The following is a 17480-nucleotide window of genomic DNA, read 5'->3' on the forward strand; positions in this document are numbered from 1 at the left end:
CTCCTTTACATGAAGCAGAACAAAAACCATTAGACTCTAAGCTGATCTGAGTTTACACTGGACAAAAGATGGAAGCTAATTATGTTAGATGAATAATACAACTCTACTTCATCACCTAATATAAACTGAAGCAGGTAACCACTGGAATGCTCATAGATAGATAGATAGACAGATCTATACCTATCTATATCTACATCTGTATCTATAGATCTCTATATCTATATTATATGTATATCTATATTTATAGCTATAGAGATCTATATATCTCTATATGTATGTGGATTTATTTATAGGTATAGATTAGCAATAGATATATCTATATCTCTATATAGAGAGAGCTAGAGATAACTATAGATATTAATACTCTGTATTCTCCCCCCCCCTCTCTGTTCCTCCCCCAACCCCAGGTGAACTAGGAAGAGGCTGCAGTGAATGGGCCTGCACACCTAGACCATTGTCTGGAGAGTCCTAGGGCTGGGCTGGGTATTCAGAGATGCCCTATTGAGGCATGATGCTCAGAACTTTATAGACCTCTGTGGCCCAGTCACTGGACAGAGGCTGCTGAAACTGTGGCCATGAACTCTGGCAGGAAAGCTGTCTTGGGCTGAGGGGGATTCCTAGGGAGCAGTGGCGCTGATAGCTACAGCCACCAACACTCCAGCAGCCAAGTGCAGCACCGACTCTACCCGAGGGGACCAGCAAGATTTTCAGAATACCTCACAAGGCAATCTACCGCTAGGCTGCATTGAGACTTGTTTAGCAAAACTTTTCAAAAAGACTACACATGTGTGGTGATGGCTATAATCACAACTACTTGGGAGGCTGAGATAAAGAGGATTGGAAGTTTGAGACCATTCTGGGCAAGAAGTTCACAAGCCTTCAGCTCAAATAGTAAAACGCTGGGCCGGTGGCACAGGGCTTCACCCCAGCTCTGTGGGAAGCGTAGCGAGGAGGACTGATGTTCAGGCATAAAGCATGAGCCTCGTTCAAGAATAACCAGAGGAGAAGGGCTAAGGGCAGAATGTGAGTGGTAGAGGCCTGCCTAGCAAACTTCAAGCCTAGAGATCAAACCCCAGTCCCGCCAAAAAGATAAAGATGACCCACAAAGGGATGGGAAATCGGAGTACCAGGAGCATGCAAGATATAGGGGAGGAACTGGAATCCGAGCTCCCGGCTGGCCTCCGCTGCTCTGATGGGGGCGTTCCCTCATCCCGCTAGGCAAGGACAAGGGTCTTTGGGTTTGCTCCAAACAGCTTGGGCGGACATGTTGGTCCAGGCTCCCTGCCTGCTCTGTGCCAGGCTCAGGGAAGCAGGTGAGGTGATGCACATCCCAGTCTCCACTCTGCTTTCATCCTGGTGAGGATGAAACAAGGGGGAAGGGGCGTGGAGAGAAGGAAGGAAATTAGTTTCCCTAGTCATTTTTACTAGTCTGGGGTGAAAGCCAGGACTCTAGGGTTCCTGGTGTCTGGTTGGAGGAGAGCAGTTTTTGTCCTGTTAGATCACCCCTTTGCTGGGAAAGCGAGCAGGCTTTCCTTGGGACACCTGTGGTGTTCCCTGACTGAACCCCCTGTTTTGATCCACGGAGCATGGGAGGCTCCCCAGTGACCATGGCTTTAAGTGTTCTTAAGATTTGCCTGCCGTGCGATGGGAAGGTGGCTCAGTGGTAGAGTGCTTGCCTTGCATGCATGAGGCCCTGGGTTCGATTCCCCAGCACCACATAAGCAGAAAAGAGCTGGAAGTGAAGCTGGGGCTCAAGTGATAGAATGCTAGCCTTGAGCTGAAGAGCTGAGGGATGGCGCCCAGGCCCATAGTTCAGGCCCCACAACCAACAAAATAAATAAATAAAAGAATTGCACAGCATGCTTTCAGAGAGGGCTGCATCCTGGGCTCCCCCCCCCCTTGAGCCATGCCAGCAGGAACTGATCTGGAAGCTTTTTTGATTCATTTATTATTTACATGGTAGTGCTTCCATTACTAGCACGTTTACACTGGGGATTTGTTAGAGGCACAACATGCTAGATTTTGGTCACTGTTTAGTTTCTAATTACTGGTCACCCTGTGGATATGCACAGTTAATAAGTAGATGATCTTTGGAAGGCAGAAACTTCGGAAGTACACAATTACTTGGAAAAAACTCCTTTAATCCTCAAAGTATTTGCATGAAATAGATGTCCAATGCAAGCGGTCATTGTTTCATGTGACTGAGGGTGAAGCTACTGGGGGCCAAGTCATTACCATTGGTTTAAGGACATTCTGTTCACCAAACCAGCCACTCACATTTCACCAATTTCTAGGTATGTTTATACATAGAACTTCATACAAATAAATACTAACATCCTATTTTGTTCAATCAAAACAGTTCTTGAGGAAGGGTATGCTTGTAATGAAATGGAGATGTTGTTCTTGGAAGAAGTACCCCCTTGGGATCATTTGTCAGATTTTCATCTCTTAAGACCTCAGGGTTAGCGCCCCGTTTCTGCCTTCCCCCTTCCCTCGCCACTTGGCAGTACTGTAGTCTCATCTGCTACATGCTGTTTATTGACAAAGACCACAATAACTTCTGGGAGATGGGGACACACTTTTGATATTGCTACTGGCTATGCCGACAAATGAAAATATCTGACACTGCTCAAGTCTGTTTCCTTAAAGACAACGTTGAGGCTAGGGAGTCTTCTTGTGGAGTTAATATGCTCCTTTTCCAGAAGGATGCTGTTATCCATACTGATCTGCCTATCCTTGCTTTTCTGATTTCTTGTATACTTTTCAGGTTTCCTGGCAGCTTTGAGACCTGGACTTAGAATTGAGTGAACATTTGGCTGCTCAGTAAGCGCCCTCAGTCTTACCTTGAGTTTCAGCTTCTTGATTGCAAGCTGAAACCCAAACTCCAAATTGTTAGGCCTTCTGAAACAACGATGAAAACTAATTTTTGATGAATCGGTGGCTTATGTGACTCAACTGTCTTGTTCTTAGAGTTTAAAGAAAAATGAGCAATGGCTTCCCAACAGACATTAAAGTTGTTTATTATTATTATTATTACTGCAGGACCCTTAGCAAGATCTCAAAATAAATTCTCACAACACCAGAGGGACAGAAAAGCATGCTTACAGAAAAGCATGGATAATAAGATACCAACTTAAAAACAAGAATAATTAAATTGACTATGGATTAGAGGGAGACAATCCTGCTTTTTCTAATATTTACACACAGTAAGACAATGATCAAGTTCTTGAAGTGAGGAATTAGAAAATCAACATTTTTAGCTACCAAGAGAGTAACCGCTTTAAAAGTTCAGTAATCAGAAAAGATTTAGTAACAAACCTCAGGAAAGAAAGCTACTATCTTTCTTTAGCCAGGCTCTACATGAATAACTTTTGATTCATTAGTCAGTATTTCCCTGAAAGAAATAGATTTGGGTTCCTAGTTTCTGGCAGATTCACATGACAGCTGGGGAAAAAATCACACCAGGGTCTTGCTGTAAGCAGACGCTCTGGGGACCTCCAGTGGCCCCACCATTTGGAAATACTCAGTCTGTTCTTCCTTGGCCTCCACAGGGCCTGCACCTCTCCTCCTGCGCTCTGTACATCCTTGAGAACACCGAGAAGAGTAGTCTCCCTCTCTGCACACAGCAATCTTACACTGCAGATAGATCACTTCGTAGCTGTCGAGAATGCTGAAGGCATTGAACTTGAACTGGGCCACATTCTTCTTGGCGGAGTGCAGGTTGGTGTAGGTATTGTCTTTGATGCACCTAATGGGGAGAAAATCCCCAAACAATTCAGTATGACATGGATTCGCTGAAACACCGGTAACCAGGCTTGGCCCAGATGTATTGATTTCCTACCACTCACTCTTTCTTCAATGAGGGAACTACTAGAACTATCATTTTAGTATGACTATGAATGGAAACCCCCTACTCCTGGCTGTAAGTAGAAGGGGACTGTAAAATAAACACAACAAAAACGAAAAGGTCTTAGCTAGACCTCTTGCCTTCAGAAGGCTGACACTCTTTTGTTCCAAAGGGAAGATTTTATGTAATGGTTCTCTTATTTCTTGGTAGACTTAGATTATTTAAAATATGTGTTGGTAAACCCCAAGGAAACGTCTGAAAAATCTGGGGGAAGATGTGTAAATGGGTCCCAGGGAGGAGACACAATGGAATCATGTGAATGCTCAATTATAAGCAAAGGCAGCAGCAATGGCATCTGTAGGGTTAAACGAAGCACACATGCAGTATGAGCAGATGGTGGGTGTTCATCAGCCTTGTGAGCAGTCACTTTAAACAGGGATAGTCTAGATATACTATTTTAAAGACAAAAGACGAGCAGACTAAAAATGTCAAACTACATGTTGTCAGTACAACTTTCTTTTTAAATATACAGGCACAGAGAAAGCAAGGGAACAGGGAATGATGTGCCAAGCTAAGATGAACTAGATGACAGCTGCAGGTAGCTTCATTAACTTACAACAAACCTCAGAGCCAAATAAGTCTCAGGATCAAAGAGGGACATTGTATAATAATAGAGAGATGAAATCTTCCAAGAAAGACAATCCTTAACCAAAATAATCAAGGCACAAATGATCCTCCAATTTACTATGATAGTCCTGATGGTATACATATCTACAAACAGACCATCAAAATACTTGAGGCAAAAACTAATAGAACTGCAAAGAAATCGACACACTGCCTATACTCTTGGAATTATTGTTAGTGTCTCTCCATCAGTAATTGGTGGGTACAGCAGGAGGAAAGGCTGTAAGGATATAGGTGATGTGAAGAGCGCTGCTAGATCCCTGGAACCAGCTGACATTCCACCCAAAAACAACAGCAGAATGCACGAATTCCTTACGCTCACACAGGACTTCCTCAGAACTGACCATATTCTGTACCCTCAGAAACATCTGAACAAATGAAAAGAACTCTATTCACAAAAACACGCTCACATAACAATGAGATTAAACTAGGAACCAATGACAGAAATAGTTCCGAAAACTCCCTAAATGTTTGGAAAGCAGACACCGCACCTTTAAAGGAACTTGTGGATCAAAGGAATCTCAAGGAAGGTTCTAAAATATTTTCTTTTTTTGGGTCCAGTCGTGGGGCCTGAACTCTGGGCCTGGGCCCGGCCCCCAGCTCTTCAGCTCAAGGCTAGTGCTCTACCACTTGAGCCACAGCGCCACTTCTGGCTTTTTTTTTATGTGGTGCTGAGGAATCGAACCCAGGGCCTCATGCATGCAAGGCAAGCGCTCTACCACTGAGCCACCTTCCCAGCCCTCTAAAATGTTTTTGAACTAAGTGTAAATGAAGGTGAAATGAATCAAAATCTGTATGATGCAATGAAGGGAAATTTGCAACCCTATCTGAATGTATTAGAGAAGAGAGAGCTAAAATAACCTAACCCTTAAAAATAGAGAAAGGAGAATAAGCCTAAAACAAGCAGAAAAAATCGTGGGTTGTTAAATTTGGGCACTAACTCTAATTTCTTGCCTTAAGATGTTCAGAAAAGGGATTGAAAGGGAAGCACTTTTTCTCTGCTCTGGGACTCAGTGCAGTTTACTGCTGTAATGCACCTCTCATCCTATCAGTGACAGGTTCTGTCTGTGCCTCCCCTGGCCTCTGGACGTGGGTACCGCCAAGCCTCTTAGGACCGTCAGTCTGCTAAGATCTCATTATGCTCTAGCTGCCATTAAGTGAGGGAGGTGTTTTGGTCTTTTATGAACTGGTTGACAGTTACCTATTCATAAGCGTTTGGCTCCTGAAAGGGGACAAAGGACCTATCAAGGCAAACGACTGGCCACGGTTCTAACTTGGCAAATCATTGGATTAACTAAGGGAGCCAGAAGAAATCTGACTAGTATGACATCATCTACCTTGAGGGACTTCATCAGCTCACCAGGAAGGGCCAGATGCCCAGAAGGCTGCACCTTGAGTGCAAAATCTACTGGAGGTCTCAGATTGGAAAGGAAGGGAGGCTTGCCTATGGGAGGGTGGAGTGGAGCAGAAGAGTCCAGGGCAGCTAGGACTCTGCCCAGGTATCTTTGGAGAATCTCCAACTGAGATCAGAGGGCCAATGAGCCTCGATCTGTGGGGTATGACTAGAATTCTTTTTTTTTTTTTTTTTTTGGGTCCGGTTGTAGGGCTTGAAATCTGAGCCTGAGCGCTGTCCCTCAGCTCTTCCGCTCAAGGCTAGCGCTCTACCACTTGAGCCACAGTGCCACGCCTGGCTTTTTTCTTATGTGGTGCTGAGGAATCGAACCCAGGGCCTCAGGCATGCAAGGCAAGCACTCTACCACTGAGCCACCTTCCCAGCCCCTGACTAGAATTTTTGTACACAGTTCCAATTTAGGACTTTACATTTAGCAACTCCAAGTTTCCTAAGGCATTCCATGAAAATCTAACAGAAAATCCTGGCCCTGGTGGCTCATGCCTATAATCCTACGTAGTCAGGAGGCTGAGATCTGAGGATCGCAGTTTGAAGCCAACCCTGGGGCAGGAATGTCCTGTCTGTGAAACTTGTATCTCCAATGAATCCCCAGATAAAACCAGAAGTAGCGCTGTGGCTCAAAGTGGTAGAGCGCTAGCCTTGAACAAAAAGGGGCTCAGGGACAGTGCCCAGGCCTAGAGTTCAAGCCCTAGGACTGGGGTGGGGCGGGGTGGCTGCGGGGGTGGGGGGGGGGGGGGGGTGGAGAAGAACCTAGAACAGGTGATGCCAGGGGAAGACAGACAGACAGGCCGACCGGGGGTGGGGGGGAGGCGGGGGGAAGGAGAAAGAAAGAAAGAAAAGAGGGCCTTCCAGTTTCCTCACCCTTGCCGGATCAGATCGTATGTGTTGGTTGTGAAATCACTGGCATTGGGAGAAGCCACACACGTGTCCACGGAGAGCCTCAGGTTGGGATCTGTGCTCTGGAGCGTAGCCTCAAGGAACACCTCTTCCCCCTGACCGGCATAATAAGGTGCCATGCCTTTCCCCCGCGGGGATGCAGGTGACTGGATGAATGAAATGGACACTTCATAGCCGGCATCCTCTGCCCGGGCGCCAGCTTCACCCGTGGATGGGCCATCCACTCTGCAGGTGAACTTCAGGTGGGGCACCTTGTGTCTCACGATGACGCGGCCAGGGTGATCCCGCCCTCGGCCTCTGATGGAGTTGGAGTAGCTGAGCGAGCCACGGTGTTCCTGTGAGGATCAGAGGAAAGCTGGGGTGCTGGGACTCTTTCCCACGTCTGCTGAGCACCAGCTTGTTGGTGTGCTAGAGGCCTGAAATCCCTAGCCAGACTTTGGTAGTATTTAATGCCTCAAAGGAAGGAAAGTTCTAGACAAATGATGAGCTACTTTAGATCTCACCAGACTCAAACAAGCTCATGGCTTGTGTCCTTTCCCAGTTCCTACAAGGTGTTCAGCGGGTGGAGTTCCGAAAGCCCCTCCCTGCCCCATCTCCGCCTCCATCCACCGGGCGCCTTCCTAGTCAGTTTCTGACCTGCTGGACAGTGCCGCAGCGGCCGTAGGGAATGTTAAAGATCAGGTAGCGTCCTGTGACATGGGGGCGACACGCGTTATCGTTTAAGTGAAGATCCCAGGAAGAGTAGCCCAGTCTTCGCAGATAGCCTCGATCCACGACAGCTTGGAAGCGGTGAGGTAGGCAGGAAAGCTGGGCTGCAGGACAGGGAGAGTGGGGGGAGCATTAGGAAGAGAAGCCAGGGTCCCAGAGCCAGGTCAGGGAATGGGCCTGTGTTCACCATCTAAATAAAAGCAGCGCTCTGGGCTGAGGCTGGTCGCCGTCTCTACGCTGCACCAAAGGCTTGACTCCAATGAACATTCTCCTTTCCCCAAAGCCTCTGAGGTCTCAGGCTAGCCCCAGCATATGCCCCGTGGCTGCGAGGTAGAGCTTTGTCCAAGGAGTTCCAGGGCACTCTTGTCCCATGTTGGGAACACCCACGCCTAAACACACATCTATCCCCAGCTTTGGATGGAAGCTGGAAAAGGAAGGAGTGAAGACAAAGGAGGAAAGCGCGCCTGGAACACGCTGCTTCCCCAGGCCCCTAAAGCCCAGTATGAGGGACACAAGAGCTCCCAGCAGGTTCCCTTCTTTCTTCCCCATTTGTCTGCTTTTAGTCCCCCACTTTCTGTATGTTGTGTCCCAGGCAGGAAGATGACATTACCATTGTCCTTGGGTACAACAGAGTCCTCCGGACCTGCCGAAAAGGTAAAGATAAGAAAATGTCAGTGGTGCGGGGCCTCTGGAAGTGGACAATTTAGACGCAGACAAGCTAGCAGCGCTGGAGAACCGAGGCCTGAGAGCATCCCAGGGCGTGCAAAGGCCCCGGGCCTCCTCGGAGCTGCATGCCGGCCTGTGTGGAGTAGTGTGGAAAATATGGATGCTATCAACACCAGGATTGGTTGAAGCAAGAGAGCAATCAACTGGGGCTTCAGAGGCAGCAAGTGCCATCAGATAGGGGAGATCCTGGCTGGTGTCCCTTTCCGTGCTCACTGCAGGCTTGGGACCTCAGGCTAGGATCCCAAGAGTCTGTAGCTATTAAGGGTTTCTCAGGCTCAAAATGAAGACAGGACTTCGGCCAGGAAGTATGCTAGTCAGATTTCCCCAACTCCTTCAGACACCACAGACCTGGATAACAGAGACCTCTTCGTGTGTACTGTTGGGCAATATTGTCTAAGAATAGAAGATGGAGTTTCACTGAAGGTGGGACCCTCCCAGGAATGGCAGACGGTGAAAGTGAAGGAGAGTGAGCTTGCAGAAGTCAGACAGAAAGGTGGGAGTAACAAAATAAAGCCCAGGAGAGGTAGAGACCCCACCTTGCATGGGAAGGACTCGGGCATATTTGGAGGAGGGTGGGCTGTTCTGTTGCTTCCTGAGGGTTAGGTCAAGGTGAGGCAGGGGCCCTCTGGATGGGGACCTTGGTTCTTTCCTCTGAGATAGAAAAGGGAACTGACAAGTTGTAATGATGGAAAAGAAGCAGGTTCTTTGCCCCTAATCATCTCAAGACATTTCCATTTTCTTTGGCTTCATCATCCCTTGCCTACATTTCAGAGCAAATATTTCACTGAAATGGGATTAGATAAAACTGATGAATAAACTCTCACTGCGGGGGGGGGGGTGGTCGCATTTCTAGTTCTTCATAATAGAATAAGGAACAAGCTACCAAAAATTGAGCCCGTAGAAGTAGAGAATTACCAGACACTCAGGAGGGTGAGAGAGAGGGGAAGATGGGGGGGGGATTGCTTATCAGCTACAAATAGGAGGAATACATTTCAGTGTTCTATTATCACATAAAAAGTGGTTATACATTATATAATTCCAGAGAGCTAGAAGAGAGATTTTGAACATTCTCCCCATTAAGAAATGGTAAATGCTTGCTAGCCTTGAGCTGAAGAGCTGAGGGACAGCGCCTAAGCCCAGAGTTCAGGCCCCACGACCGGAACCCCCCCCCCCAAAAAAAAAAGAAATGGTAAATGCTCAAATGATGGGTGGCTTAAGTATCCTGATCAAAGCACGATATATAAGTGGATCAAAACATTACATTGGCAGGCGCCAGTGGCTCACGGGTTCAAAGCCAGCCTGGGCAGGAAAGTCTGGGACTCTTATCTCCAGCTAGCCACCTAAAAACCAGAAGTAGATCTGTAGCTCAAAAAGCTCAGTGACAGCGCCCAGACCCCGAGTTCAAGCCCCATGACCGACAAAAGCCCCACATCACATCATTCTTTATAAAGATGTACAATTATTATCTGTCCAGAAAGGCACACAACGACTACGACCTGTCAAAAGCGTACACCATCTGTCAGTTACCATCCGTACAAATTGTGACCCTACGACTACGATCTGCCGACTATATCGGTCAAGAAAGCACAAGGAAAGGCCCGCTCTTCTCGGGTGGAGGACTGGCCCATCCATTGGAAACTGAGGCCCTCTGTATCCTGGGCGTGGGGTCGTGGCGGGAGCACGCACGGATTTATCTTTAGGGGTGCGTGGAGGTTTCCTCTTGGGTGAAGACCCACACCGGGCTCCCAGGCCGCGGGAGGGGGAAGGGGCGTGGCGACTCGGTGAGGGGGCGGGGCGTGGGACGGGGCGACTCAGGGAGGGGCGGGGCGCGGGGACGACTGGGGAGGGGGCGGGGCGTGGGGCGGGGCAAGTTGGGGAGGGGATGTAGGGCGGGGCGCGGGGCGGGGCGACTTGGGAAGGGGCGGGGCGGTACCTGCGCAGATCACGCTGGCGTCCTCCTGGTGCCCACAGTTGTGCCGCGCCCAGCCCGGGTGGGCACAGCGGTCCAGCGCGGCCTCGGAGCCGGAGCAGCGCACGTCGTCCAGCAGGATGAGCCCGGTGCCCGGGCCGAAGTGGGCGCGGCCTGGGGCGCGCAGGGCACGGCCGCAGCCCAGGAGGCGGCACACCACAAAGGCGTTCTTGATGCCCCAGTGGTCGTCGCACACGGTGCCCCACTGGCCCCGGTAGCGCACCTCCAGCCGGCCCTCGCAGCGACTGCGGCCGCCCACCAGGCGCAGCGGCCGGCCTGCGGGCAGAGGGGCGGTCAGAAGGCCGCCGCGGCCGCGTGCAGCCCTGGACCGGCGCGTTTCCGAGGCCCCCCTCCGTCTCCCGCTTCACTCCGAGCCCGCACCGACTACGGTGACATCCCTTTTACACTCCATGAGTAGAATGACCCAGTTTAACCGTCAAAAGGCTGTCACGGCCCGGCGCCGCTGGCGCACGCCCGTCATCCCAGCTACTCAGGAGGCTGCGATCTGAGGATCGCGGTTCAAAGCCAGCCCCAGAAAGGAAAGCCCTTGATATGCTTATCTTCAGTTAATCACGGAAAAAACCGGAAGTGGTGCTTGGCTCAAGTGGTAGAGTGCTCCCCTTGAGCAAAAGGAGCTCAGGGACAGCGCCCAGGCCCTGAGTTCAAACCCCGGGACCAACAAAAAAAGCAAAGCAAAACAAAGAAAGAAAACGGTATTACATAACCTGTCTATTCCACTTCTACACAATACAAGAAAACATACGTCCACAGAAAGATTTGCACACGGCACCATTCTCCATACTAGCCCCAAACTGGAAACAACATACCAGGATGCACAGACTATAGTATATGAACACAATGGAATATTACTAAGCAAAGAAAAGGAATGTATTACCAACTCATGGAACCACATGTATGCACTTCAAAGCGAACTGTAAATTTAATTTTACTTAGGTTAAAAAAAATCAGATACAAAAGCTCATGTTTTATCTGATTCCATTTCTATGAGATTCTGGCAAGGGCGCATCTGAACTCAACAGACAGCAGATGCCTAGAGAAGGTAGGAGAAATAACGAGAAAGAGGCAAGAGGAAATTTCTGGGGTGTGGGAAATTTCCTGGGTGATGGATATGTGGTGTATTTTAATTGTGCTGGTTATATAACTGCATGCATTAGACAGAATTCATACATGTGTGACATATATATATATATATATATGACACTTCAAAAATTGATTTTAAAAGACAACAAAAAGACCTCTACATTCATGTGTCATGCATTGCTCAGGACCTGTTCTGAGAAATGCATTGTTCGTTGTACAACACTGTAGAGTGGACTTATGGAATGGAAAACTATTTCAGTGTCACTTGGCAGCATGGTTTTATGGGGTGCATGACATTATGTTGGCAGAACCTCATACACAAGTGTGTAAAATGAGTTCTCTTCATATTAATTGCTTAATAGTGTCTACCTTGCAATTTTCTGCACACTTTTAGGCATATGAAGAGCCTCACTGAATGTGGACTCACTGGTGTTAGATTCTCTGACTACAATCTGCTGATTTAGGATTGGCCTAATTGAAGCTATAATATTGGAAGCAAGATAATCATATTTGTGTGAACTATGAACACAAGAGCTGAGGGTGTATCTCTTGAGTGGTAGCACATTTGCTAATGTATATGAGGCCCTGGGTTTGATGATGGAGCACCATCAGAAGAAGAAAAAGGAAAAATAAGAAGAAAAAGGAGAAAGAAGGTGAAGAAGAGAATGAAAAGAAGGAAAAGGAGGAGGAGAAAGAGGCAGAGGAGAAAAAAGGGGAAGGATGAGGAGAAAGAAAAGGAGGAAGGGAAGTAAGAGAAGAATAAAGATGAACTTCGAGCACAGTTAAATATCTTCTGTGTGAGGCCTTGGAGGATAAACTTTGGGTGGATTTCTGTCCCACAATGTGTGTGTGTGTGGGGATGGTATCTGTGTGTGTTTGCATGTATACATCTACAAGCTCATAAATTTTTTTGGTTAGGAGGATGGAATTTAAATGAAAAAGAAATCTTATTCTAACAGTAATACCAAACTAGATATAAATAATATAGGTATATTATCATTTTAGAGATTAGAAATAAATGAAAATTACCAGGTAATGGTGCCATTTCTTTATCAACTGAAATTGTAACTGTAAAAGAAATAATAAAAGGTTTAAAATGTAGTCCCACAAAATCACATATTTCTATTTAAAGCAGAAGAATAAAAGTATATTCAGACATTAATACTTTTTAAGTTGTTACTCTGGTTTGAGTATAGAAATAGTGGCCATTTAATTTCATTTTCTTGGTATCAGAATGTAACAAGTGATGTTATATCCTGTTAATCCTTTAGAATTAACTTAAAATAACATATGAAACAATCACAAAGGAACCTATGCAAATATACTGATTTTGGGGGGAGGAAGATAGAAATATTAGATTTTCCTACAAGGGTGGAAAATGAAATGAGAAGAGTCACAGTCAGACATCCTTGGGATAACAGGAAGCTCATAGCTGAGAGGTGCAGTTCAGCCTCTAAGCAGGTAAAGAAATGGGGCTAGGAAAACTACTAATGAACTTTATGATAAAAATATAGCTATTGTAAACTACAAAACTATTTTAATTTGAGGAACAGGTATATGATCATTACCAGGCAATGGCGTCATTGTTGTCCAAGTTAGATCTGGGGCTGCCAGAAAAAATAAGTAAAAAAAAAAAAAGATTACAATTTGGCTCCATTCACAAGTCAGTTTCCTCAGAGCTCTGCATTTATTTTGTGGATGTGCAGATGTAGGTGTGAAATTGTGCCTGAGAAGATGGTGTGAAGCATGCTTCTCCTCTGAAAAAGATCATTGTAATATGACAGCAAAACTTACATCCCTGAGCCAGGTCAGGATTATCACTATTTTGGTGATGGGGAAATGGAGACTCAGGATTGGATAACGTGACCAGATCTCATGCAATTGAAACCTGTAAGCCTGTAAGGCCCCAAATCACATAATCGTTCTACCTACTCTGTTTTCAGGGGCATAGGAGGTGGGGGTTGCTTTGGTCCTGGAATCAGAGTGGTGAAGAACAGAAATGAGGAGAAAGGTAAGGGTTTATGGCCACCACATCTGTCCTCCTGAAAGAAGCCTATGTCTACACCTATACCTACGTCTATGCTGACATCTATGTCTATGTCTGTGCCTATGTCTATGGTTGAGTTCCATCCCTGTGAAAGGATGCTGGACTTTCTTAGTACTTGGGATTTGTATCATAGGCAAGGTATTCTGAGTCCAGGTTTATTTGCCAAATAGAAAGACGAAACGTTGTGTTTCACTTAAGAAAGATGTCAGCAGAAAACATTACCAGGGGGACTGCCCTCTTCTGCTGAGGTATTGTCCTCTTCTGCTGAGGTATTGTTCTCATCCTCTTTTGTTGAAGTATTTTTCCGTCCTGCTGAAGTATTTTCCTTGTCTGCTGAAGTATTTTTCTCTTCTGTTGAGGTATTTTCCTCTTTTGCTGAAGTATTTTCCTCTTCAGCTGAGGTATTGTCCTCATCCTCTTCTGCTGAGGTATTTTTCTCTTCTGCTGAGGTATTGTCCTCTTCGGATGAAGTATTTTCCTCTTCTGCTGAAGTATTTTTCTTTCCTGATGAGGTATTTTCCTCCTTGGCTGAAGTATTATCTTTGTCCTCTTCTGCAGAAGTATTTTCCTCTTTTGTGGAAGTATTTTCCTTTTCTGCTGAAGTATTTTTCTTTCCTGCTGAGGTATTTTCCTCTTCTGCTGAGGTAATGTTCTCGTCCTCTTCTGCTGAAGTATTTTCCTTTTCTGCTGAAGTATTTTCCTCTTCTGCTGAGGTATTCTCCTTGTCCTCTTCTGTGGAAGTATTTTCCTCTTCTGCTGAGGTATTTTCTTCTTCTGTGGAAGTATTTTCCTCTTCTGCAGAAGTACCTTTCTCTCCTGCTGAGATATTTCCCTCTTCTGTGGAAGTATTTTCTCTTCTGCTGAGGTATTTTCTTCTTCTGTGGAAGTATTTTCCTCTTCTGCTGAGGTATTTTCTTCTTCTGTGGAAGTATTTTCCTCTTCTGCTGAGGTATTTTCTTCTTCTGTGGAAGTATTTTCCTCTTCTGCAGAAGTACCTTTCTCTCCTACTGAGGTATTTCCCTCTTCTGTGGAAGTATTTTCCTCTTCTGCTGAGGTATTTTCTTCTTCTGTGGAAGTATTTTCCTCGTCTGCTGAGGTATTGTCCTTATCCTCTTCTACTGAAGTACTTTCCTCATCTGCTGAAGTATTTTTCTCTCCCACTGAGGTATTTTCCTCTTTTGCGGAAGTATTTTCCTCTTCTGCTGAAGTATTTTCCCTTTCTGCTGAAGTACTTTTCTTTCCCGCTGAGGTATTTTCCCCTTCTGCTGAGGTATTGTCCTCTTCCTCTTCTGCTGAAGTATTTTCTTCTTCTGGGGAAGTATTTTCCTCTTCTCCTGAAGTGTTTTCTTTTCCTGCTGAGATATTTTCCTCTTCTACTGAGGTAATGTTCTTGACCTCTTCTGCTGAAGTATTTCCTTCTGCTGCTGAAGTATTATCCTTTTCTGCTGATGAATTTTGCTTTCCTGCTGAGGTATTTTTCTCTTTTGCTGAAGTATTTTCCCTTTCTGCTGAGCTGTTTTTCTCTTCTGCTGAGGTATTGTCCTCATCCTCTTCTAAGGAAGTATTTTTCTCTCTTGCTGAGGTAGTTCCTTCTTCTGTTAAGGATGAAGGTTCATCTAGGTATAAATCAAGAGACTGAGGATACTTTAAATAGCAGGGTTAGCAGTGTAGCTTAGAGATAGATTTCTTGGTCAGTGTGTGTGAGGCTCTGGGTCCAATGCCCAGCACCATGGAAAGACATAAGCTGAGTGGCACCGGTCATGTCTTTTCATTGGTTTCTACTTTATGGTCCACATGATTATTAATAAGGCTTATTTTCTAAAGAGAAGATGACAAAGAGATCATCTCATTGAACAGTACAAAGAGAGACTTTACCTGTTGGAGAGGTTGCCTCTGCTGATGTTGATCTATGATGTTGATCTATGCACAAGAGAAAAAGTGACTTAAATACCAGGAGGGACTCCAAGGTCTCTATTTTTATTTTTACCAAGACTTTTGGGGGCAAAGTTTATGCAACAGCCTAGCTTTATAAATGATACCCCAGGAAGAGATATGTAAGGGGATGGCAGACAGAGCTCTACCTGATGTGGAGGTCACAGCGGTTGAGACTGAAGCTGTGGATGACAGAAATGACAAGGCAACAGTTAGTCATGTCAGGCTCACATCCCTCCACACATACAAGGGGTTTTAGGGTGGGGCATAGATCAGTCAGCATGCCTTCTTGCTCTCCAGACACGTGTGTGTCAGGCCACGTTCAGATCCTCTACGGCTCCGGGACATGCTCCTACTTCTTGAATCTCCCTTTGTGCCCTCACCCTTTCCTTCTTCACTAGAGATGGAGATGACTTGTCTGGAGGGCAGTAGCCATTGGCTGAGATTCTCAATCATACAGGGCTGGTCTACCAATGATTCTGAATGGAGACTGGCTTTCCCAGCCTTCCTCCTCTTTTCAGATGGGTGGGACCCAGTGAGTTGGAGAAGTGGCATTTCTAAGCTGGGAACTTTCTCTGGACAGCTTGAGACTAGGAGGGATGGCTTTGAATTAAGTATAGCCGTCTGAACCAGCTTTACCGGCAATAGTGGCCATATTTTTGTGCTTACAGCGATGATTTATTTCCTAATTGCTTTAGCACCAGACTGAGGAAACACAACCTTTTTATTGCCCCCCCCCATACAATCCCTCTTTACATTTCTTGTTTTTTATTTTGAAGTAGTTTATAGATGAAGCATAAAATATTGTTGCTTGTTTAATGTGCTAAGTATATCTTTACTGAAAGTACACCTTTTTGGGGAACTATAATAAGCTCATTACAAAAAGATAACATAAAATTTCAGTAAAAGTCAAGAATCAAAATTTTGACAGTTTTCACTTCACAATCTAAACGAGATGACAGTTATGCAACAAAATTATTTAATAGCCAAAACATAAACTTAAATACTTTTCAGATGGAAAATTAAAAAAATTATATGAATACAGAAATATATTCATATTTCAAAATACTGAGAAATATTTCCATAATCTAATATTATTTCTGTAGATATTCTTGCATATAAAATTGAACGAGGGTAGGTTTGTACTATTTCTTGTTCCACCTAATTAATTTTGCCTTGATTTTACCAATAGAGAAGAGATTTGGAAAAATGCCTTCCCTTGTGCTTTTTGAGAAGCATGCCCTTTGACATTTTTGTTTCCAATCTCCAGCTTTTACATTATGATGTACCAAACTTCTATTTTCTAAGACATTGAGTTTGAATGACCTTCTTATATGAGCTCTAGCAAACTCATACACGCATTCTATATGTCCTGATAACATTGGTAAAAATTAAGGTAAAGCTAACTTGACAAAACTCTTCATACTCTCATTTATAAAGTTGCTTATTGTAATGGCACACTAGGAACCCCTTGCATAATTTCAAATGGTATTACTCAAAATCTATCACACAAGAATGGCTTGTGGTCCAGGTAGCTCTGCTGTGTGGCTGTCTTGGCATAGATCTAGCAGATGGCTGAATGGTAGGTGAAGGTTAGAGGATCACTGAAAGCTGTGGTCTTGATGTTTCCCTATGCTGGCAATACTACTTGGTGGCTAGTCTCTATAAGAAATGGAGAGTGAATAGGAAATTGTACTTGGCCACAGGTTGGTTTTGTGTATGTTTTAATCGACTTGGCTTAATATGTTTTTTCTCTGGTGCATGCATTTGGCTGGGTCACCCAGAACTCAGGGGATCCAGAGATGGCTCTCATGAGTCAGGCCAACATAAACACATTAAAACAAAATGAAAAAATACTAAAGAACCAAAGATTTAACCAATATATAAATTATTTGATAGATTCACTGGTAGCGAGTAAATTAAATTTAAATTACCTGTTGAAGTTGTTTTAGCAACATTTAAAGTTTCTAGAAAAAAGAAAAAAAATTTGGTCAAACCTTACCAAATGGTAAGCAAACACTGCTTTACAATGAACTTTTTTCTTGTTGTTTCATGGCAGACTTCCTTCCTTCCTTCCTTCCTTCCTTCCTTCCTTCCTTCCTTTCCTTCCTTCCTTCCTTCCCTTTTAATTAACACATCTGATCACCCATTCCTGGGT

The 17480-nt window shown here is 45.1% G+C and overlaps 1 protein-coding gene across 1 annotated transcript in view; it reads right to left on the minus strand.

Annotated features, from left to right (window-relative positions):
* Positions 1–3001: 3001 nt before the first annotated feature.
* Dmbt1 (deleted in malignant brain tumors 1) overlaps positions 3002–17480 on the minus strand; it is a 199780-nt gene continuing 185301 nt past the window's right edge. The window contains 6 exon segments of the mRNA XM_013021896.1: positions 3002–3748; positions 6804–7174; positions 7476–7651; positions 8158–8190; positions 10207–10518; positions 13613–14164. Coding sequence (XP_012877350.1) covers positions 3457–3748; positions 6804–7174; positions 7476–7651; positions 8158–8190; positions 10207–10518; positions 13613–14164 — 1736 coding nt within the window. The 3' untranslated portion in view covers positions 3002–3456.

Source organism: Dipodomys ordii, unplaced genomic scaffold (assembly GCF_000151885.1).
Source record: "Dipodomys ordii isolate 6190 unplaced genomic scaffold, Dord_2.0 Scaffold58, whole genome shotgun sequence".
Classification (NCBI taxonomy): domain Eukaryota; kingdom Metazoa; phylum Chordata; class Mammalia; order Rodentia; family Heteromyidae; genus Dipodomys; species Dipodomys ordii.